This window comes from Centrocercus urophasianus, unplaced genomic scaffold (genome assembly GCF_019232065.1).
Source record: "Centrocercus urophasianus isolate 14NV4802_14NV808 unplaced genomic scaffold, USGS_Curo_1.0 seq_16, whole genome shotgun sequence".
In the NCBI taxonomy this organism is placed as follows: Eukaryota; Metazoa; Chordata; class Aves; order Galliformes; family Phasianidae; genus Centrocercus; species Centrocercus urophasianus.
The window spans coordinates 17,372,966-17,397,329 of record NW_024884711.1 but is presented as its reverse complement, the minus strand read 5'-3'; the positions used below and the strand labels follow the sequence as shown (position 1 = coordinate 17,397,329).

Sequence of the window (24,364 nt, the reverse complement as noted above, 5' to 3'; positions counted from 1 at the left end):
GAGGCTTTCTTAAAGTGGTATCACTCACATGATAATTTTACTGGTAGATTAATCAGAAGAAAAGATGCGTATAAAATCTGAACATGAACTCCAACATATAAGCCAGCCTACAGCAGCAAATACTAATATACTTACTGTCTAGCCTGGTCCTTATTGCCATATGTTACATTTACAACTGCAGTCTCTGTGTCAGTGTTCACTAGAGAGGAAAACAAAAGGAAAGAAGGTAAATTTAGCATGCATTCACTTCTTACTACAAATTTAAAAGCAATTTGAGGTCAGAGTGCCTACCTTGCTCACAGTTCTCCACTGTTCCATACTGAGCTAACAAACTGTCCAACACCTAACAGGGGGGGAGAGAAATAAAAGGTTTCAATTTCAAAATTACTAACAAAAGACTAATTACACTAAAATTTATAATGATTTTATCAAAACGTGAGCATTCAAGACAACTTCTCTGATAAGCTATAAATCATATCAGCTTGGAAAGAGTAAGCATGCGTTACTTACATTTGTTCTGAATTCAGAAAATCCACACAAAACTTGACAAATTTGAAAACAAAGAACACGGCTGAAGCAATATAATACCTAAGTCCCAGCTTTTTGGGAATAAACCTTGAAACCACCTGTTCACAGTGCGAGGCAAAACAGAGTCAGGAATAATTACTCTTTGGTTTCATAGGAAAGTATTATTCTCCATTCTAAAGGAATCAATAGCAAGAGCATCCTCACAGTTATTGAGAGTCACATTTAATTTGTCCTTTGGTAGAAAGTCAGGAAGAAAACAAGTGGGGAAAAAAACACCAGAAGAGGCAGCTGAATAAAGTAGTTTCGTGAGGCCATAATTAATTTTAGTCCAGTCAATTGGAAAATGAAAGGGCAAGAAACAATCACATCTTTAGAAAAAATCAAGGTATCAGAGCATTCAAATAAAAAGACCAAAATACACACTGATAGCCCTTCTAAAATCCAGATGGTGTAAACTTGACTTTCCTCCTGCAGAGAAATACTGTTCCATACTGTTCCACAGTGGCTAGAACAGAACACGAGTATACCACTGTGCTCTGTTGTGTCTAGTGTTTTGTTCTGAGAATTAAAATGATGCTGCAGAAGCAACCAATTTAAACTAAGAAGTTAGAAAAGCCTTTGTGATCCCCTAAGAGTTTTTTCTGCTACTCCTCATATTCTAGAGTCTGAAACGACTTAAGAACACATTTCCTCCGAAATTCACTAAATATTTCTAAGAGCAGAGAAGTTCTGGGGCATCAGAAGAAATGAGAAGCCTGGGGGAAAGCCTTTGGAGACCATTTAAACGATCACCAAGACAAATGGGACCTGGGAGGTCTTACAGCTCGGGGTTGCACATCAGCACAAGCCTGGAGGGTCACTGCATGTGACTAGTGAAAAGCTTTCTGCTAGAGATGGCCCAAATGATAATTTTTCCTCAGTTGAGATCAACAGATGAGCAGGAGTGAGTGCTTCAAAAACAAGCAAAAGCAAGCCAAGTCTCTGGCTCAGAGACCCACTTTGAGATGTTTACTGGAAATAGGATACTGAAGAGTTCATTAGTCAGAAAAAAGCAATTTTTGTCCCTACAGTATGTCAACACCAGTGCTGTATTACACAGAAGACTGCATTACAAGTGTGAGCTAATGTTTTAGTGATTTATGACAAATTTTGATTACATTTGAACTCCGCAGTCCACCCTATCCAAAAGCTGCATGATTTCAAAAATTACTGAACTTCATTTCATTCATACGGGAGAAGAGCAATGCTGAAGTAAAAGTTAAACAATGTTTTGCAATTTATTTCCACACTAAATTTATGTTCTGACTTAAGAATACATTTTAATGAAGAACCAGATTTTTAAAGTCACCACCTTCACCAGGAAAAGGAATGCTTTCAAGCTGAAACTATGCAGCATTTCAAAAGGTGTTGCATGCACTCCAGAACTACTGCTTTCAGTATACTTAGAATCAGCTATCAAAATGCTCTCAACATGTTCGACACGCATCTACTCCAAGAACCCTATGAAACAAAAGGCTCTTTTGCCACCACTGAGGAATTGCTCAGTATTCAACATCCCACTCCTCTTCATCTGAAGTTCTCCAGTTATACTACTCCTTAATCCTCCTCTGAGCTATCTCAGAGAGAGAGAGAGCAGAGTGTGCATCTCAGAGCGTTAATTTAAGTGACTGGAGCTCCCATTTTCATTTTAATGGAGTTGAACCAAATCAAGCAGATTTGCGGTAAGCTTCCTTGGACAACTGGAACTTTAACAAAATACACAATCCCTGTTGAGTGAAGTAGAGTTGCTCTTAGCAGCACAGTCCCCATCACACACTCTTATTTTCATCTTGCTCATGTAAGAAGATTGTAAGTGTGAGCAGCACCATCAAGACAGTCTGTTAACCAGACTATTTGAAACATATTAGTAAAAAATGTATGAGAAGTGGTTGGGGAAGATGGGAGTGCATGCGTCTATTTTCCAGGGATCAGCAAGCTTTGCTGTGCACACTATCAGAACCAGTTGATCCAGCTGCTGAAAGCCACTGCAACTACTCAAAAACCAGACACTCCCCTCTTCCCCCCCCTCCATTGTAACTCACTGGCAAAACATAGAAATCCACTCCCGCATGTTTCTTGCTTAACATCTATTTACTGTAACAGCCAGGTTCTGTTCACATCCCTCATTTTTTCACATTTCTCCTCATCCAGTCTTTTCCCCTCTCCTCAGTTTTTTTCCTCTAGTTCAAAGCCTCCTAATTCGGCTGCAAAACAAACATGTTTTGTTTAAGCTGCTCTTCCGTAATACTCTTGGTGTACAGCCTTGTTGGACCATCAGAACAAAATTCAAAGCCAAGTTGGTGGTGCAGCAGCAATTCTGATGAGCAGCTGAAAGGAGAAGTTTATTTGTATAAACTTTTCATCTAAGCTAGGGGGAAAAAAAAGTCCTTGCTTCGCTTTTCTTGAGCTCTTGTTCTAGCAGTTGTCTAAATTGGGTCTCCTGCTCTTGTTATAGCACAGATGTCTCTCACACAAAAAAGCCGCAGTCTTATACTGTGGACTTTCATTCATCAGGCTTTAAAAGCCAGTTCTGACTTCATTATAAACAGCGTTACCCTACACCAAGCCCCACAGATTGCGGCTGCTCTACAAGTGCTGCCTCACAAGCAAACGTTACTCTTCAGCAGCGCTGAGATCAGGAAGCCCACATCAAAATATTCCAGTTCTCACATAGATTTCATGGGTTTAGAAGTGGAGCCCCTTTGAATGTGCCAGAAGAGCCTGTTCCTGCTCTTTTAGAGCACGCTATTTCATACATCCCTTCTTACTGTGGGTTTTCTGCCCTGTACCATGAACGGATTAGTCTCAAGGCATTAGGTCCATGAGAACAGTTTTCCATACTGTTTCCCACACACATACAACATACGACCCTTAAAGTATTACTGCAGAATCTGCTCACGTAAAGCAAACGCACTGTACCACCATCCTAATTTCTACAACTCCTAGCATGCTCAGGAGTTATAATTAGCAACTGAAATCACAGGTAGCAGAGGCAGAAATAGAGACGGGAAGATTAGGGTCATTCAGTAAAAGACTACGTGGATGTTTTTGGCTGCAAATGCTGAGTGTTCCAGGTGATTTAACAAAAAGAGAAAAAGGGAAAAAAAGGTCTGGCAACAATATGAGGAAAGAAGATGCTGGTGAAACGGCTTCTGTTTTCAGAGAAGAGAGTCAAGGTGAAAGAAAGGGAAAGAGCTGGGTGAGGCAATCCTGGTATAGCTCCAGATCTCAAGCCTGCTTGAAACACCGATGCCATCTGTACACCTTAGCTGTTCTGTATTTTCATGTCCACAAAAAATGCAATTTTAAATTACATTGATGCAACAAAACAACATGATGTAATCCCCACCTGGCCCTGGTGCACATCAGTGCACAAAGCAATGCCTCAGCAGAGCCACCAGCACTCACCCAGCCCCACAATTTACAGCAACGAGGAATTTGGAGCAGCTTCCTTCTGGCTTATGTACTCTTTTCATTGCTGAAACTTGTGTCCCCAGTAGGGGGCCCAAACGGCATGGCTTACAGAGAAAATTAAATGAGAAGCGCCTCATAAATCCCTGAGGAAGCTGTCATTTCTGAGAGGTGCAATTAGACAAGGCCGCACCACTGCTGAGGAAACTCCAACAGACTGCTGAAATGGTGCCAGGCTGGCCTGCTTGCTGCCACAAGCCAGAGCATCAACTGAGCACCTTTGCTTCTTTTTTGGATTTTATTTTTTAAACCAAAAAAAGCAAGACCCCACAGGTCTCCTGCAGAGGCAAAGCAGGACAGGCATGGAGTATCCAAACCTGCACGAAGTCTGCTGGGGCAAGGCTGCTCCTTCAAAACATTATGAAGGCATTTGAATAGGCAAAGCCAGATTGCAGTGGCTCAACACATTGCAACATGTGGTGGTGGTGTTTTTCATCTTGTAGGCCCTTCAGTACCCAGTTTACTGTCTCGTGAAACCACGACCATAGTCTGGAAGAATCAGAAAAATAAGTCTGGAAGCTGCTGAAGTTATTGTTTGCACACACCAGAAAGGCAGTGCCTGAAAACAATAACTCTGGCTTATTTACCACATCCCATACAAACCCTGGAGTGAATTCTTCTCCTGGGAACTTACAGTTGTAACCAAATGTTCAAAACTATTAATAAGTTTACCCTATAATACAGTTCTGTTTAGGTGGCATTACCAGGGTTTTAAGAATGTAGAACTGAACCACAGAGAACAAACCCAAAATTGTCAGAAGGAACTACTAATTGAGTGACCAATTTGGACACCAAAGGCTTCATTTTCCACAGAGCTCAGCACTTCTGTGCATTCAAAGTGCAACTTCAAAGCTGCACAAAGCAGCAAGGAGAACCGTGCATTTCTCCAAGAGGGAACCAAAGCTCTTGACAGGACAAACCAACCACGGGACACACCACAGGTGAATTGCAGCAGCTTCTGCCCAGTACGAGGCAGCTGAGGCATGGTATAGAATTCAGTTTTCCACAGCAGTCCCAACCAAAGGGGAGTGTTTTCCTGAAAGTCCTCAACTCACCACACACTTTCTGAATTTTAATTCTTTTTTAATTTCCTGACCAAAGAACCATCCTCCTACCCCAAGCCAAGGTCCCTCCCCTACAGGGAGGAACAGCAAGTGTCATCTTCCCCTCACTCTCATTACTCCAATATCTGGAACATCTGATTAGAAAGAATAAATTAAGGGATGATGTGGGTTATTTCAATTTCAGCATTTCAAATTAAGCAAAATAAATATAAGCAATTGGAAATAGATTTCAGGTACAGCATCACATGCAACCATAACTACAACCCTTGCAACTGATTTCACATACCACGTGTTTACAACTAATTTCAGATAACACTGCTCAACCATTTACATTTTTATACGTAGACACACACATAAAATCAGAAGATGAGAGAAGTAAATGCTTTAAAGCCATACTAGTATTCAAGAACAACATTTAAAAGAACCTAAATCTGCTAAGTCAAAAAAAATACTAATCACACAGTATGGTTAGCATGATTTACAGATAGAGTAAGGTAGTTTCCAAAGAAAAACTTAAGAGGAATCCAACAAATGAAAGAAATGGGGTTAAAATCAGTACCCTATGAAGATCAGCATCAGAAAAACCTTCTCCCCCCTTTCCCCCCATTTTAGCATACAGATTCGTTATTGAATTCCCTCAGTGTGTTTTTCCAAGGGAGTTCTGAAAACAGAAGAAATTGCAAAATGAATTTTTGGGCCACAACACTGGAGGTAGAAATTAGGCCAGGTACTCAGTTTGGCAGGCAGAGCGTTCATGTGTGCTTTTGTGTTCCCACATCACACTCTGAGCTGGAAAATCTCCTGATCGTGCGATAGGGAGGAAAGATTAGTGTGCGTTACACTAAGGAGTTAGGGGATGCCAGAAAAATAAAAAATAAAAAGGAGGATCGTATTATCAATGCTGACAAATAGCATTAAATAGTGTCCAAGGTTAGAAAGAGTGCATGAGAAATGGTTAGAGAAAGGTAAAAACTTATTAGATGCATGGGTGGCCTACTTCGTAAAGAGATTAAAGGGAGCAAGATAACTCAGTTTGGAAAGGAATGAGAGGGAATATGATACAGGTATTATGAAATAACGAATCATGTAGAGATGGCCAAATTGGCAGCTTCTATTCACCCTTCATCTAAATTAAATGAAAACAAGTTTGAAAACAGAGAAAACTATTTAAGCAACGTTATCTGAATGCAATTAAGCACCACACAATATCTGCCGCACTATTAATCCCCTCTCTCCTCCCATTGAAACCACAGGAGGAGGGACAGATAACATCAGAGTTTATAAAACCAGGTGATCACTAATCCCAGCAGCCAGTGCTCCTGAGAGGTCGGGATGCATGCAGAGGGCTCTCTGCAATAGCTGGGCATTGTGGTGCTGCAGAAAGCAGCAGCACATCTCAGGCTGAGCCTCCAGCTCCCACACCAGCTCAAGCAGAAACACACCTCTGCTTCTACAAGCTCATTTAGAGCTTGCCAAAGACGGGGTACTCATGGGGGGAACGACAAAACTTTAACTGTGAAAAAGCATTACTACCCATTGAGTATCTGCTGCCCAACTTAGATTACATGGTAGACTGTACAAAAGCACAGGAGACAGCAAATTTTGGAAGAACATTTGGAAAACAGGCTGGGATAAAGGCAGGTTTTCTTCTTTCACTGTTTGAATGCAACCAGTGCTCCTTTGACAGGTCCTACACTATGCTCGCGGCACAGGGCTGTCACAGTGCCTGCCATGCAACTCTTCCATGGGGCAGGCTTTAGCATCCTGCTCTCTCATAAAAAGCCCACTAGAAAATGGTCCAATTTTTCCTTCCCCCTTCCAAAACCTTTCACTCTTTCCAATTTTGCTGACTCAGTACCATAATGAGAAATGTGGTCTTTCTAACTGGGAAAAGTATTAGGGATGACTACACACTTCACTCTTTTCTACTGTGTGAACAGATGGAAAGGACACTTTTTGAAGCTATTTTCCAGTACTTATTAAAAATTCTTGATGCCATTTCCTTATCACTCTACAGGGCTGCTGTTAGTTTGATATGTTTTAGTTCAATATAATAATTTGTTCATTTAAAACAAAAATTAAACCTGCTTCTGCAAAGTTGGAAGCCTGCAACTATGAAAGAAACCTGTCAGACTAAGACAAATCAGTTTTTGAATCATCTTTCGGAAGCCATCAACAATTGCAAGCTCCAAGAGATCTCTCAACAATGACACAAGGATCATTTCACATGGCTGCATATATGAAAAGTACTTCTCCTGCTACAGCTGAGTTGGTGCCTTTTAGAAACACACCCAGGTTTGATTCTAGGGGAAGTGTGTACCATATCCCAGCTGTAAGCATTTCCTCTAGAATCTGCTTGTAACTATCTGAAAGTGATAGAGCAAATCGGAGGGAAATCTTGTAAAATGGATTTAGGTCTCAGATTAACACAGATAAAAATAAAATATATTAGAACTCAGGTGGTGCTCACATCCTAGTCATTCCTTCTACTACACACAAGACTCTGGATGAAAAGCTTCCAGGAAGTGTCCTTAACAACTCAGATCTCCTTATAACATAGGAAAAACCCGTAAGATGGCTGAAGCATTTTACTAGATTTACAACTACAAGAGCCCCCCCATCCTTTACTTAAAAACAAGTCAGCTGTAAGATGCATACCAGAAGCCCAAGTGACAGCACTGCTGTGGTTCAGACAGACACTTACCAGGAGGCTTGGCCTCTGAGCAACTGGTGCCTGAAACATAAGGGACCACTACAGAGAGGTTGCCTTCATTTTATATATATGGATGGCTGGATGTTTTCACACAAAACTCTACCATCTGGCTGACAGTGCATGAAAGGTACTGTAATCAACCTCACCTGCACTGTTACTATCCTGGCACAGAGAACACCTAAACCTTCATGCACATTATCAGTAGCAGCCTTGTAGCATAAGGTGCAGCTCAGTGACTTCAGTAGCCCCAGGTTTCGAGGACTGGAATTACTTTGAGACACAGTCAGGTCAAAACATAAACTTACTATAAACCTCTGGACAGTACTAAAGCAGAGATGAGAGCTTTGCAAACAACAGCTATTAAGTACTGTGAAAGCCTTCCAGCTGAGGAAACATGAACCTCATAGCAAGTAAGGATCATGAGGCTTTTGGGTGCAGAAAATTTTTATGGTGAAAAACCAAACCACTGTCTAGCAGATACACAGATTCAGAGATACATGCAGACAGTCATAAAAACAAAGGCATATATTTAGGTTTTTTTTTTAAAAAAAGCTAATTACTGAAAAAAAAAAAAAGTTACTCAGAAGACCACCACAAGTTAAAGGGACATGACCATGAAATTTTGTTAACACACATTTGGCAAGATCAATGAGATTCTAAAGTGTGGCTTAAAGGATCCCAGCCTTATGGTCAATGTTGATACCATTTGACCTATGTATCTCCAAACAAAACAATTCAGTTTGAATACTGATGCTAGCTAACAGCTTGCAGCCTATCAATTACTTTTAAGTGTCAGTTGTGAAAGAGCGATCAACTGACAAGCTAGATGCCTGGAACAACCCAAGGAGAAAAGCCACAACTAAATGATTTGCCCACAACTTGTGTTACTGTGCTTTAGAAGGAAGCTGTGTCCACCTCCTTGTGTTCAGAGCCTCCTATAAAAAAATTGGAAGTTTTCCATTTGTGGCCCCATAAGGTGTATCAGTCACCACCTCCCTAATTTTATTGGGAAGCCTCACTGTTAACTGGGAGAAAAGAAATAAGACCAAGGCAATGACAATGGAGGCAAGTTTACGCTGTTCCACTTTCTTTGCAGTAATTATTACTTGATGGTTGCATGACCTGAGAATTGAAGATCCTGGAAGTCATAGAGAAAAGAACAATTACAAACCAACATGTTGCAAGGTGGTTCAGTTTTTTTTGTTTTCTAATTCAAGTGGGACTGCTTACCTGCAAAATATTTAGATCCTACAGCTCTTCAGATATACGTAGGAAGAAAGAGCACAAGACATCAAACACACCACAGCAGAGGCCTGCTCTGGTACAGCTCCAGTGTCCCCACAGCAAAGTTTACACATAAGTCTGTCTTACATTTTGTAGTCAAGTTTTAAATTAAACTAAATAATCAGCTCCATCCTGCACATCACGTTTTAGCTGCTAAAAGAGCCATTAGAACTATCCTTCAAAAAAAAAAAAAAAAAAAAAGAGCTCTTGTACAAACATCTAAGCAGTTTGGTAGAACTATGTGCCAGGAAAACACACTTTGCTTTAAATAAGCTTCCTTCCCTGAAAGCTGGGCACTCATTTTCAGTGCAATTTCCCTTGTGCCCCGACATGGGCACTGCAAGCCTTCAGCTAAAAAGCCCGGTCTTGTTTCACTACTGCACCACCATAGGTAGCTCTGCAAGCCATCCTCTGCTCAAAGTGCTCCAACTCACTACAGCAATATTCCCTTGAATAGGGAACAAAAAAAACCTATATAAATGTATAGTAACAACTGAAAAGTAAAGGTGAACAATAATGAAGGGTACCAAGAAGTTGTATGCCATTTATCAGTTTTACATGTACTATAGAATGAATTACCTGCTCTTGTCAAAAGAGCTTCTCCTCATCAAAAAAAAAAAAAAAAAAATTACAATTTAAGTTTTTGACATATAAGAAGTCAGCTTTTGCTTAAAATAAGGGAAGTAAGAATGTAAATCCTCAGTTTATGCCTGTATGAATATATACTTCATTCTGATTTTTCTCTGATTCATAGTGAAATCCTCAGCCCAGCAGAAGGGGAACTAGATTTTGAAGCAGAGGAAAAGAGTACTTCAGTGCTTTGCAATCAGCATGAGAAGAAAGAGAAGACGGTGTAAGAGGAACTAAGAAATATTGGTCATTCGTCCACTGACTATTTAGAGAGCCACAGCTCTTCAATCCCTGACCATGGCATCTGGATAAGAATGAAATATATGGTACTTGGAGCTTAACGTAGCAAGAAATAGTGGAGGAGCAGGAAAAAACTTGATTTTAAGTCCACGGTGGAGCACATGTTTTGCATTAAACAGCGACTGGGAATAACAAAGGCAAGAGGTAGACTGTGCCTCACAGAGCTTACGAAGTGCAGCCAACAGGCACAACAGGGAGGTTGTCCAAAGATGTGGTGGGTACCCCATCCCTGGAGACATTCAAGGTCAAGCTGAACAGGGCTCTGAGCAACCTTGTCTAGCTGTAGGTGTCCCTGTTCATTGCAGGGGAGTCAGACCAGATGACCTTTACAGGTCCCTTCCAACTCAAATGATTCTACGAACAACCAAATGGGGAATTATCAGAGGAAGAAAAATGAAAATATTCAGCTGGTGTTCTGGTTCAGATGCTCCCATCCAGCCTGGGCTGCAGCTGTAGCCTGGCAGATATGTGAATCAGCCAGTCCAAGCACTGAAGAAAGTCCAGCCCAGCTGGGAAGTGACAGCATCACAGCCATTGGACTTCTGAGAGCATACAGGAGAAGCTTCACTGAGAACTGGATCTTTGTTGAGTAGGAAGGGATGATGGTGGAAAGAATGCCTGCTATTGAAATAAGCACTTCCAAAATAAGAAAGGCAACATACAAAAAAGCCCTCCAACAGCATTGGAGCTGCACCACAACCCATCTGGAATAGATACAGAGATGGGATCCCACCTCAGCAGCTGGCAAGTGAATGTGCAAGAGCAGCTTCTAGGGTAAGTAAGGTACGTTGAACGCAATGGGAGAAATGGAAGAAAGCAGGAGCACAGATCAATATGCGTTCTCTCCTAATCTCATATTGCTTCCTACACCCCAGTCCTCAGTTTCAGGGCAACAGAAATAGCTCAGCATGCAGAAGCAACCGCACACTAAAGTTTCAGTGTTGAAAAGCACAAGACAAGGCACTGATGACATGATTTTCATCATCCAGATAGTCAAAAGGAACAACAAGGGAGAAATGGAAGCATGACTGTTGGGACCCTCTCACAAAGCAAAGCAGAGCTGCACTCTGCAGAGATGCTCCAAGATGCTCTTCAGACAAGAGCTGACTGAATAAAGATGGGCCTGGTGCAAATGTTGTACTAGGAAGACAGGTTCTTAAATTATGAATAACAGACGCAAGATACAAACAGTACAGCATCCCAGAGGAGATGCAAAATACTTCAAATGCCAAGAAAACAAACAAGAAAATCCTAACCACCCTCTTCCCCCATGAAGCTAGCAGCAAATTTCACAACAAAAATCCAGAATTTGTCAGTAGCTCTAAATAAAATATGCATGCTGAAGAGGAGTGTTTGTGCCAGCCCAGCTGATGGAAGCACCAGAAACAGCCCACTTAGCAGACTTTCTCCTCACTACTGTGTTAGAACAGTAACTGAGGACACCCTTCTTCCAGATGCTTATGTTATAAAGAGCCCCACTGCTTCCGGGACCTTTTAGCAGCACTTTTAAAGTTGCTCTGACAGAAAATGGATTTAAGAGATTCCAACTAGGAGACCACTATATTGTCCCCTTCAGGACATGGCACCACACGTGTTGCTACCTCTGCCTGGCAGCGCAGTGACTGCCCCAGAAGCCAGGTCAGAAACCCGAATGCCCTTTGCTAAGGTTCAAGATATATACACTCCGTGCTGCCCCAAAAATACACACGTTTGGCCAGTCTTCCACATACCAGTGATGAAATTATTTTGCCCTCTGCCTATCCATGAGGACACTTAACTTTCAAGCTAGCATAAATAGCAAGCTCAGCTATGGCAGAGGAACATCTTACAGGATGGGATAACAGCAGCGCGTGGAAAGAAATATCCCAAAGAGGTTTGGCAGCAGGTCAGTGGCAGTCACTTGAGCTTCTTTTCAGATACATAGTTTTGTGAACTTGTTTTGGTAAGATTTAGCCTTCTAAAAACCTCTCTATGAGAAGTGATCTTTCCCATCTCCTCCTTGCTTGAGCACACACCGTGCAGCCATACTGCGTCGGCTTCCAACAAGACCAGCCCAGAGCAGGAGGAATGCCTCCCTTTCCAGCCTTCCTCTTTAATTTTAGCATGTGCACAGCCCTGCTGCCAGGGCATGCTGTGCCAGGCCAATATTTGATTTGTAAACAGACACTGCAACAAGCTCATCTCTGCTGCAGGCTCCAAGCGATCTGCTGTTGCTCCCAGCCAGCACATGGAAGACTACTCTACATAGCATTATCTGAAATGGTGAGCTTTTGCAAGGAAGAGGCCGATAGTGAGATACGCCTACTTCTCACGTGTGTTCTTTATTTCCCCCCTGACTATATTTGCTTTTCCTAGAAGTGGAGAAAAAATTCATTGTCATGCCGCAGCCCAGGTTGGGCAATGTTCAGGAACAAAACCCAGTTAAGACAGACAGACTTCGCCTGCACACACTACAACATGTGCAGGGTGTGTCTTTCTTATACTAAATAAAGGTAATCATGCTTTCCAATTTGATAAAAGAAATTCCCCCAAGGTTAATGCTTCAAAATAAGAACAGACTGTGACAAGGAGACCTATGGGTTTTGTTCTGCATCTCCCACCAGCACAACACAGGGCTTCTTTTAACCTGAATTAGCAGTGACCATTGTAACTTCTGAAGTGCACGCCAGGCATCATCATCGCTAAACTTAACAGTTGAGTTTGGCCCGTTTTCTCTTTTTTCTTCTCTTCCTTTTTTTGGCAGCTGATTAGATATGCCATCTTTGATATCAAATTTCAGTACATTGGGATCTTCTCAGGTAAAATATTCAAAAAACATTTGTGTTCATTTCTGGGTGCCCGGAGACCAACGTTTCTTTCAACTTGTTTTTTCACTTGCCCCTTTCAGAAGAACTGGGAGAGAACCAAGTAAATGTCAATCTATTTCCGGATGGGAAGACCAGCTTCTTGTTACTGATGCACCAGACTGCTCCACTCTGGCAATCACACCCCTACACTCACCTCAATGCTAGTTGCAGTGCTTCTCCCCCCCCTCCCCCCCCCCATTGTTTTTTTCCTTCTGGCGGTCTTGCCTAAAACCATTAAGGACAAACCTTTTCCTTAATACATTCACAAGAACAAGAGGTAATACTTGCAAAGGTCTAACCTGGGATAAACAATAACAGGTACCTAAAAGGTAGCAATGGGCTTTCAATTTAAAAGAGTAGGACTTATTTATTGATTAAAAAAAAAAAAAAAAAAAAAAAAAAGGCTCAGCTCAAAAAGTCAGTCTTAAACATCTGGCTAGAAAAGAAAGTTGCTGCTCACATACCACTGACAAGGTCTCTGAACAGCGACGCTCTTATTATATCATGATCCTCACAGTTTTAGCAGCAACAAAACTACAATTGAATTCTTCAATGCCCGTGGTATTTCTATGCCTTGAGATGAGAAGTCAGGAAACAATAATTCAAGAGGTCTTTGTCCAAATTCTGGAAAAAGAAAGCCTGATTTATCTACGCTTTGACTACAGGCTGTAACAGTATATTATACAAATAACCAGTCCTTAATTTAAGAAAGCCAAACGTGTACTACCACTTCCTTACACCTGGTTCTTGTTAATGTACAGGTACCAATATCTCCAGCCAGATTTTCATCACTAAAACTAAGAGAAGCACTAAAGTGAGCTTTAACCAGAACAATATGTAGATAGCAGTGTGCTCACCTCAAGCTGTACCACGCGAGAATGAAAAACAGGAATACTTCACCAGCACAAATATAGTTATTGTATTAACTACATTCTTATGTTCTCCTGCTCATGAATATTCAGGCTGGTCCCAGCGGTTGACAGACAAATCTTAGCAAGTTCAAACTCAGGATGATTTTTAGAAAACTGTCCACAAATATGGCCCTGCTTCCCATTCTCTCCAGACTCCTGGATAGGACTGCATTATGGCAGCTACAGATGTTGGTTCCAACTGCTAATGCTTGAATACATGCAGCTGACTGCTATTTTATGTTATTTTTAAATCAAAAGCTTAGCTGCCCTTACTTGATAAATATTTCTGAGTATATATGTACATATATATGCACACAACACATACATATTCATTCACATTCCACCCACCTGCAGGATAGCAAGACTGGAGCGGGGAAAAGCAATCTGGTATGAGAAGATGCATCACGAGTGAAAACATTTGTTGTGGGATGCATGCAGAGCGCACATCTTAAAGAATTAGTGTTAGTGTAAGATGAATAATGCTCATCTCACTTATGTGATTGGCTCATTTAAAAGGTGACATCTTAAAGTCTGGTAGCACATACGGAATATTGTTTACTCAATTCAGCCTCTCATCATACACTTAAGCTACTTGATAAATACAACTCAAGCTGGTCTCTAAAAAGATATGCAGAATGAAAACACTTCTCAGCCAAAGTGGAAAAAACATGACCAGAACTTATATCAGCAAGTCATCCAGCAGAAGTTTTATAACACTACAGCTCAAAAGATACACTTTTAAAGCTAAGATTTCTTCATCCCTCCATTCTGTATACTGTCACTGAATACTAGACAGAAACACCAAGAACAGCTCATCACAAACAGCAGCGTTGTCATATGCGCTGGTGGGCTTCACGTCCACTTAATCATGCCTCCTACAGGGACAGAAATCCAGTACTTTGACACCACACACAGGTGCTCCCTTAGCCTAAAACTGAAATATTTGCAGCATTTTTCTTCTACTACTTTGAAAAGGAACACGTCAAACTCAGACATAAACAGCACCGAATTAGAACAAGTGATTTAATGGCCTATGTCCACACTTGCAAGATGAGGTCCAGAATTTGTCCCTTAACAGACTTAGCAGTCTGACTCCAGAAGCAGGGTTGATCTAATGAACCAGAACCTTGACTGAAATTGAATTTGACTGCTAGAATTTGAGGTGCAAACACTAGAGGCAAGTATCACACACCACCAAAGTCATACAGTATCTCAACATGCCACTTAACCTAGCAGCTGGAAATACCATCACCTGCACCTCAGTAACAAGAAAAACATACAATATCTCCAGAGGTAGAGACGTGTAACTATGAATGAATTTTAGACACTATCAGAAATACCCTTCCCTGATTGCTGCAAATTTAATTATTGAAGCCCTCTACAATTTCTCTTATCTACAACAGATATTAAAACATCTCAGGCACTTGTTGATTGATATAATGACCTCAAGTCCTTGGAGGTGATTTTTTTTCTTCCTTGCTGAAGATGCCCTTAAAAGCAGTCTTCACGCTTTGTGTGACACAATGGCACTTGAGGAGCAAGCCCAGAGCCACAGAGCCCAGGATAAAAATACTAAGGTGGCAGAACCAGCTGCAATGAGAACGTTTGTCTCAAAGGAGGTGGCAGTACGGAGAGAATGACCCAGAGTCATTTCCCTCAGCACCTGAGAAGTCTCATCTGCTAGAATTCTCATCTCCACAAATATCATTTGAGGCATCAGTAACTGGTTTAGCATAAGCCTATATCCATCAAATTCATGAATAAAATTTCACCTTAAAATCACCAAGACACTTCAGGAAACGGATGCTTAGACTAGCTCTGCACTCCATCATTCTCTATTGCTTTCGAAACAATACTAAGGCGCTTGTAAGCTCTTTAGTTTCATTCCCAGCTTGAGCCAAGTATACAGTGCAAGTTACTCTGTATTAAAAGAAACTGGAACGTAAAACAAATACAATTTGTTAACATAAATCTATGTGCAAGCACATAGACAAAATGTTGTCATCCATCTATTACACAGTTCACATACTGGGGGAGCAGATTTACATGAATATAGACAGCTGTGTAAACATTCTTGAAGTTTAAATACAAAACATGCAAGGAAATAAAGTAACACTGAAAAAGTCATACATTTTCCTTCCCTTTATCTTCACAAACATTTTTCTAATGCATTCATAAATAGACTTGTAAAGCATCTTGGAAGCAGCATCAAGGAAGTTTGCAGTAGTTTTAGGTAAGTGAAAAAGCTCTAGATACGTGGAAAGCTGCATGGAACTTATGGTATCTCTAAGTTGTAAACGATTATGAAGGTTTGGGTTTGTTTCATTTTGAGGATGGGGTCTTGCAGTATATTTCTCCATTGATTTTTGAAGTCTGTTAACACTGCAATGGGAATCAAAAAAAAATCTCTGTACTGGGAACATTGCAGAACGGCAAGTGATAACACAAGAAGACTGTCACCACTTGTGATAGAGCCAAATACAACAGAAGACAACCTGGTTGTAGCAGAGATGCACTGAGATAAAATAATGGGGACTGCAGCTGTAAGAGTGCTTACAAACTACCAAACTACAAGATCAAAAAAGCAGTGGGTTTTCTAACTTGGATGTTAGAAGTTAAGTTCCTTAACCCGGAACAAGTCAGCAGCAGAACTTAACGCCTCTGCCCCTCTAAGCAGAAAGGCCAAATATCCCAGTTTTAAAGAGAAGTCTGATCTAATTAATATAGCTACAGAAAACCAGAGCCTCCAGGTATACTAGTTTCATTTCTACTACATAACAAGACTTGCATCTGTGTAGCCTTTAAATTACACAGGCAACTACATGAACACTGCTTGCACACAGCCCGAATCCAATAACAAGCACACAACTGATCTGGTAACAGAGCTGACCACGTGAGGGCATGGCCATCTGTATGACAACTGCCATGCACATTTCTGTTGTAGTGTGTCATGTTCCTCCCTCCTTAAAAACACCAGCACAAAGCCATGTGTGTGGAGTACACGCCTGTTTACAACTACAACTTCCCCAGAAGAGCTCAGCAGACTGTAAAACTAGCAACAAGAGGCAGTGGCCATGAGCAGTGCCACAGCTTGTGCTCTGCTGCACCCAGCACCAACCTCACCACGTCCTACACAGGATGTCCCAGCAGAGGTGGTCATCATGGACGCGAGTGAGGTATTCCTGAGTCCTATCCTTCCTCTTTGCCTTGTACCAGCCATGTGCCATTTGTGCACCTACTGCAAAATGCCTGAAGGGGATATTTACAGTAGTTTTCAGAGTTAGTCATGATTTAGAAATGCACAGCTTAATTTGGGCAACTTTACGTCCCTGTATCTGCCTGTTAACACTGTGTAATTTGCACTTTATGTCAGTTCAAGCTGGGAAGAAAACTAAGTACAGCTTGCAGACCTGCAGTTGTACTTCTGAAGCAATACAGAATGACATGCAAGCTCTAATCATCATTTATACAAGCAGTGAAATTCTTTTTGGAATTTGAGGGATAGCGGTGTCTGAAAATTCTATGCAAAGTTTAAGGTTATTATAAGGTGGGATACAGTGCAAACAGATTATTTGCTTGCAAGGGCAATCAGTTTGGAATATGCCAAACACCTTTTCCCATCCATGTCATTCGCTGGAGCCCTGCCTGCTGCCCTATGCCACCATCTGGAGATGTTCAAACTGCCTAAAGGCACCTGCAGCACAGCCTGAAGAGCTGCCCTCGGCCTGCAAATCAGGGCCTCCTAGAAATAACCAAAAGTCCTGTGGCCCCATCACTTACGAAAGAGAAGCCTGAAGAAAATCGGTCTTCGGATGAACCTGAGATGGTGGAGAGGCTTCCAAAGGCTGAGACAAGCTGGGGTAGATGCAGAGGGCAGCTCCTTGCGTGTGTTGGCCAAGCACAGTTCTCACAGGGCCCTCAGCCTCATACACCCAGCTGCTTCCCTATCCTGCTTCCCTATCTGGAGCACAACAAGCCTAGTTTAGGCGCAAATGGGAGCTTTGTACTGAAATAAATCCTGGGTTGTGCTCCAAGGGATCCCTCCCTGCAGGATCAGGCAAAACGCCATTTGGCAACACTGCAAACTGCCGGGGTCAGAAACGCAAGTTTTGAGGAATGCATCTGAGAGACATATAGAAACCTTCACACGATATACACATCGTACCACAGCAGGAAATGTTTTCATTAGCTTCAATAGTTCAGCTTTCTTTTTCTTTAAAAAAAAAAAAAAAAAAAAAAAAAAGGACGATAAAAGCACAGTCAAAAATAGACAGCTTTAGCTAATACTGCTGATTATTTCTCCAACCACATCTGAGTACTTTCAGTAACAACAAGTGACAATAACCAGCAAGGAGGTAACAACAAATGTGACTTCACAACCAGATCAGCAGTGTCAGAAATCCTCACAAAAGCACCGCATAACACAGAAAGAGCTCAGATGTGTTAAAACGACTGAACATTCCCCCCCTCCCCCAGGGAGATTATAAAAAGTTACTGAGCATTATGAACAGATATGCCACATACAGAATTTCGGTCACGTAAAGAGGTGAATTGGGAGCTCTATGTACTGGACTCACATACAGAAATCAAAGTGACATCCAAGTATTTTAGAATTCCTACTTGCTTTCCGGAAAAAAACGTGATCATTCATATGATTGCTTAAGTAGGAGAGCATCTTTTTAGACAAATAGGAAGCCTGAGAGCTTGTAGTGATTTCAAGCAGTCCTATTTTTAGAAGTGTGTGTCAAGGGCACATGCCTAGAAAGCGCTTTCACTGCTTCAGTAGTTTGCAGGAAAAACAAGGTAGACAAGCACATGCGTATTTACAGACAGATGAGCCCAAGTCTCATGTGTGAGCAATCACATGGGGTCGTTTCAGTTCTGCCAGGTGACTCATGGAGCAGCCTCCGCTCTCCTGCCGCAATGCCGGCCCAGTGCCACTCAGTGATGTGGGTGGCATGGGCGGGGGGCAGGCTGTGGCACGCAATCGCAGGGCACCAGAACAGCCTGAAAGCACGTGGATTAAGTTACATTCTTTCTAATGAATATTAGATAATATTGGTAAATATTATTTATTTACATATAAAGATAAAATAGCAAACCATCATCGAAAACCTTGTATTCCCACTTGTTTGCTACTTTGTGTTCCACCTACGACAATTTGTTAGTCAGTACATCCAATGTCAGCTGCAAAAAAAGAACAAAACAAAATCTTTCATCTGTGGATGAAAGTCTGCACAGAGTCATTTAAAGAAGGCAAGAAGCCTGACCATCTTGGTCATTGTTTTTAATACATTTTCAAGTACTGGATTCAGTTTTGGGCCACTCACCGCAAGAAAGACATTGAGGCCCCAAAGCATGTCCAGAGAAGGGCAATGAAGCTGTGAAGGATCCAGGGCACAAGTTTTATGGGGAGCAGCTCAGGGAACTGGGATTATTTGTTGTGCAGGAGACACAGAGAGACCTCAGTGCTCTCTCTTTTGTCTAAAAAGATGTTGCAGTGAGGTGGGAGTCCGCTACTTCTCCCAGGTAACAGTGATAGGACAACAGGTAATGGCTTCAAGTTGCACAAGGGGAGGTTCAAGTTGGAAAAATTTCTTTTACGAGTGGTGATCCCGGGGAGGTAGTGAAGCAACGGCCCTTGGAAATGTTCAACAAGTGTGAAGATATGGCACTGAGTGCCATGGTGGGGATGCATTGGAGTTGGAATAGATAATCTCAGATGCCTTCTCTAACTTCTGTGGTTCTACAACTTAATGCCTCCCAAGTCAGACCACAGTCTCTATTACAGCATTACTCATTACCCGGTGGATCCTATTTGTTAATACAGTTAGCAAACATTTCCTTAGTACTCATATGCTCAACCTTCTACTTTCAAGAAATGTCTATTCACCTGCAACTGAGCCCAAGCACTGTTCCAAGGAAAGTTCACTGCAATTTCTCCGCTAGCAGGTCTCTCTTATACAAACTATCAGTTGAATAGTTTGAAGTAAATTCCTTAATATAGACATAATTCCTTAATAGATTTAGGCTATCCTTAAATACACTTTAGCTAATGAGCAGTGCAGTGAGGAAAGCAACAAAGACTAAATGATCACAGAGCAGCCCAGGTTGGAACAACAATCACCTGGCTTCAACCGCTCATAAAGAAGGCTGCTTCACTGAGGTGCTTGCAGCCTCTGCAGTCCACTCTTGAAGATGAACAGGACTGCTGTGAAAGTACAGAAAACAGGATATTCCTTCTGACTGTTCTGCTGGTACAATGGTGTCAGAAGAGCTGAGCTTAGGCCACTTGTGAACAGTTTAACAAATGCTTTTGCCAGAGGCAAGGTCTGATAGCCAAAGGCTCATCAGTCAAATTAGAAACCTGGCAAGAAGGTATGTTGTATGTAAATGAAAGAGAAGACTAGAAAGCACTGAGTCTGAAGCATGGCAATAAACAGAGGTAAATACAAATTAAGAATTTAATTGGACAAAGGCACAATCTAAAAAAAAAAAAAAAAAAAAAAAAGTACAAACTAAAAAAAAACAAAACCTTCAGCATTCTACCTGAAGGTACCAAAGAACTTCTGTATCCAAAAGCTGCTTGCTATTTCAAGTTATGTTAGTGCCTGTTGCACCAAGAAACCTTTTTACACCTCACAGCACATTTACAAGGAACAGGAACACAACAGCAAGTAAGCGTTAGCAGCCTATTCTTCTGAAAACAGAAACCAAGAACTAGCTGTCATATGTCTCCAGTGGACAAAGCATCTATTTGGTCACTATACAAGAATCATAAGGTTGGAAACGACCTATAAGATCATCCAGTCCAACCATTTCCTCATCACCATTGCCACCATACAGACTGAAGTCAGAGGACAATTACAAAAATAACCTGATCAGTTCACTCACGTGTAGAAACTGCCTCGTATGGCCTCTCCTGGTGCTACTCTCCCGCATGCCATGTTGTTCTTATGGCAGGATAACAAGGAACAAGTAAGAGACGTTACTATTGCCAGCAAACAAGTACAAATGAGGGGGAAGAACGGTAGAGATATTTGTATCTCCTTTTTGCTGCATTAGTAAGTAAGCTGCTGAGTGATACAAATCCTACTAATTTTCCATAGGAACAGATGTTCACCAAACAATATTTCACTTTTAACACTTGCTTGTAGAAAATGCATTACACAGAATGCACTACTAGAAGAATGACAGAAAACAGAACAAAATAAAGACCAGTTCCAACTTACAAGATACTTCTGTGCCTGTTTGAACAAGATGAGATAGAGGCTTAATCCTCACACTACAGTTTCTCTCCTGAAAAATCAAGGTGTAATTGCACTCCCATGCCATTATTCAGGCCATCCTACATATTATAGGCAAAACAGTCCAGCATAGCTATTTCGTGAGCATCCATACAGTTTGCAGTTAACTCTAATTTTTGGATGCATCTCTGCTGAAAAGCCACCTGCAAAAACCTCAAGAACACAGGTAAGGAGCGCAGGTAATTCATCCTCCAAGTCCAAGCAACTAGGAATTTGCTGTAGCACCGTTATCTAAAACCTTAAATTCCAGTGCTGTTTGGATATCCTTGCCCTCCTGCTGCCCCACAGGAGGTCAGAGTCACACAGAGCGTAAATTGTCCCACCCTGAGCCGCCTGGACTCTGCTCCAGTGTCATGCCCAGCCCTGGCCCACAGCAAAGCCACACTGAGACAGGGGCACAGGGAAGCAGAGCTTGTTCTTTACCCAGCAAAGCATGTACAAACCAACAGCAAAGGGGGAAAGCAGCAGCAAGGTACAGCAACATCACTGTAAAGCTACACAAAGCTGAAAGAATCAAAGTCATGATCAAGGCTGCAACTTTCCACCATCTGAAACATAAGCCATTTAAAAATAGATTAATTCAGAATGAATTTGCCTAGAAAGGAAGTACTTACTTTAAAAGGGTCACCTGCCTTTTATATAAGACGTACGAACTTCCCAGCAGCATCTGCTTAAGTTGTGTAGCAAACATTAGACTCAATGTCTGACAAATCAATAGATTGCTTACTCTTCATGGTCCAGTGTTTATAAATGAACTTTTGTAAATATGTCTTATTTTAAATTTTGACTTAATACCTTAAATCTTTATTGAAAAATCTTCTGATAGGATGTTGTTTTTTTTGGTGTTTGGGTCTTTTTTTTTTTTTTTTTTTTTTAATACTCAGATGGGCTGTTTCTGACAGAAGTTTCACACAAAAATGTGTAACTTTAAAGCAAACCAAAGTAAAATGAGGGTATATTTCAAGTTGTGATTACATACTTAGAAGAAGGCCAAGCTGAGAAAAGCACTCTGGTTTCAAACCTCCCATGAGCCACTGAATTTGAAGTTCCCATTACTTGAAGACCAGCCTAAACGCTTGTCTCTAAATCTGAAGAATTAAGTTTTGCTAATTGGAAGGTATCAAGGCAAAAGTATTCCTACAAGAGACATTGCTTGAGTGCAGAACCCAGCCTCCACTGGTTATTTTCCCTACAACTCCATGAAAACACATTTTTGGAGCAGGGTCGTCAAGTAGGGAGACGCCTCTGAAATGAGAGGACGTCAATAAAGTGTTAATGCTACTCAATTCCTATGAATACAAATAAAAAATATCTTCTAGAAGACATTCATACTCTCAGTATGTCCAATGTTCTCATTAAAATAGCAAATGAAACAGTGATTCATATAGCATACCAAAAGAAGCCTCACACTGAGTAAGAGATACTACAACAAATAAGACGTAGAGCTTGAACTCCCTGCTTTTTCTCAAGCTTTGTGACAGTTGAAGCTCCTTTTCCATTTTGCCAAGGTGACCACCAGTGTTCAGTCAAGGAACCCAGAAACAAAGGGAGGGAAAGCCACACACATTGCATCAGCCAAGACAACCAACCACCTCTCTCACTGCGATGACGTACAAGTTAGAAGTAAATCAAAGTTTAATCCTGATTTCAGTACAATAAGAATTGATTTCATGCAACAACAAACAAGTTACCAGAACTTTAAGGTAAGCTTCATTCTGATGTTGCCCCTAAGCCGCACATCTGCCCATGCTTTTTGTATGAAGAACTTCACTGTCCTGACACCAGCAATAAAGCATGAGGTGGGCAGTCCTGGGTAAGGCGATGGTTAGAAGGAACCCACTGAAAGCGTCTCCCAAAACAACTTGGAAAAAAACATTAAAGATATTTCTCATGCAGAGAATCAAGTTTCACTTTTACTATACTGCTTTTAAACCATTAATGAGTCATCTCTTAAATCACTATCTATTTTTGTAAGGGATTATTCACACAGTAAACTAGATTTCATAAAGTGTAACCATTTCCAATGCAAATTATTTTTCCCCACTTAGCCTAATTACCACTGCACAGGATTTATTTTTTATTTTTTTTTTTAATTTCTCACTAATGAACATCTACCATAGAGGCTTTTTCCCCCACCTCTCAGCAAGTCTTACTGTCTGTGCCAGATTTTCCTTTCTACCACTGGGGCTTACTACCAAAGCCAATGGCCAGCGATCAAGAGAGCGCGGTACAGCAGAAGAACATAAAAAGCAATTAGTGGTAAAGTTTTTGTAGGTTGTGTCATTTCGTGTTCCTTCCACGCCTTCCCAGGGCAGCAAAGACTTCATTAGAACAAACATCAAACAAAGACAGCCTCCTGCAGTCACTGCCCACTTGGATTATTCTTAATCTTAGTGGCAGTACAGCAATTTTTGCTGATTGCTTGTTTGAGGAACACACAATTTCTGCCATGTTTATTTTGGGCAGTCACTAAGGGAGGGAGGAGCACAGCCAAGCGGGCAGCATCCCAAACCAGATCACACAGAAGACGTTATCCGCACTCGAGGAACGGCACTCAGCTTACTCCCCGCATCAGGGAGGGCCGCGTGCCTTCGGCCTCACTGCAGGGCTCCTGTCAGAGGAGGCTACGCATCCTCACCCTGATCGACAACTGAGACCAGCACAGCCCCCTTCTGTCAGCTACACTGCAGCGTGGGCAACCTTGGCAATGCAGCACTGTGGGCTAGGCCATGAGGAGCGCAGTCAGCCCAGCGTTGCTGAAAGGGCTGTGAAGATCTTCAAAATGCAGTGAACTCCTCCATAGGCAATAGGGGACGCTGCCACAGAACAAACACCACACTCCAGACTTCCAAAAAAGCAGCACATTCCTCACCCAAGCCAAACTAGAAAGCCTCAGATGTCAAATACCTTTCTTCGTAGAGAATCTTCCGCACACACACAACAGATTCTACTGAAGTTAGCATGGAGCTGTGTTAGGGGGCGGTCAGGTTGAGTGTCAGGAAAAGATTCTTCACCAGAGAGCGGTGGGCATGGAACAGGTTGTCCAGGGCAGTGGTCATGGCACCAAGCTGATGGAGTTCAGGAAGCATTTGGCCAGCACTCTCAGACACAGGGTTTGAATTTTGGGTAGTGCCATGCGAAGCCAGAAGCTGGACCTGGTGATCCTCATCTATCCCTTCCAATTTGGGATATTCTGCGATTCTATGAAAGTCACCAAAAGTCTTTCACAGGATGCACATAAACAAGCAAAAACTCCAGTCATTTAAATGAC

The 24,364-nt window shown here is 41.6% G+C and overlaps 1 protein-coding gene across 1 annotated transcript in view; it reads right to left on the bottom strand.

The window, feature by feature from the left end:
• Positions 1-24,364, bottom strand: part of IGF2BP3 (insulin like growth factor 2 mRNA binding protein 3) — a 101,019-nt gene that overhangs the window by 38,674 nt on the left and 37,981 nt on the right. The window contains exons 4-5 of the mRNA XM_042817320.1: positions 292-343; positions 136-199 (exon numbers count right to left, since the gene is read on the bottom strand). Coding sequence (XP_042673254.1) covers positions 136-199; positions 292-343 — 116 coding nt within the window. The remainder of the gene's footprint in view (positions 1-135; positions 200-291; positions 344-24,364) is intronic.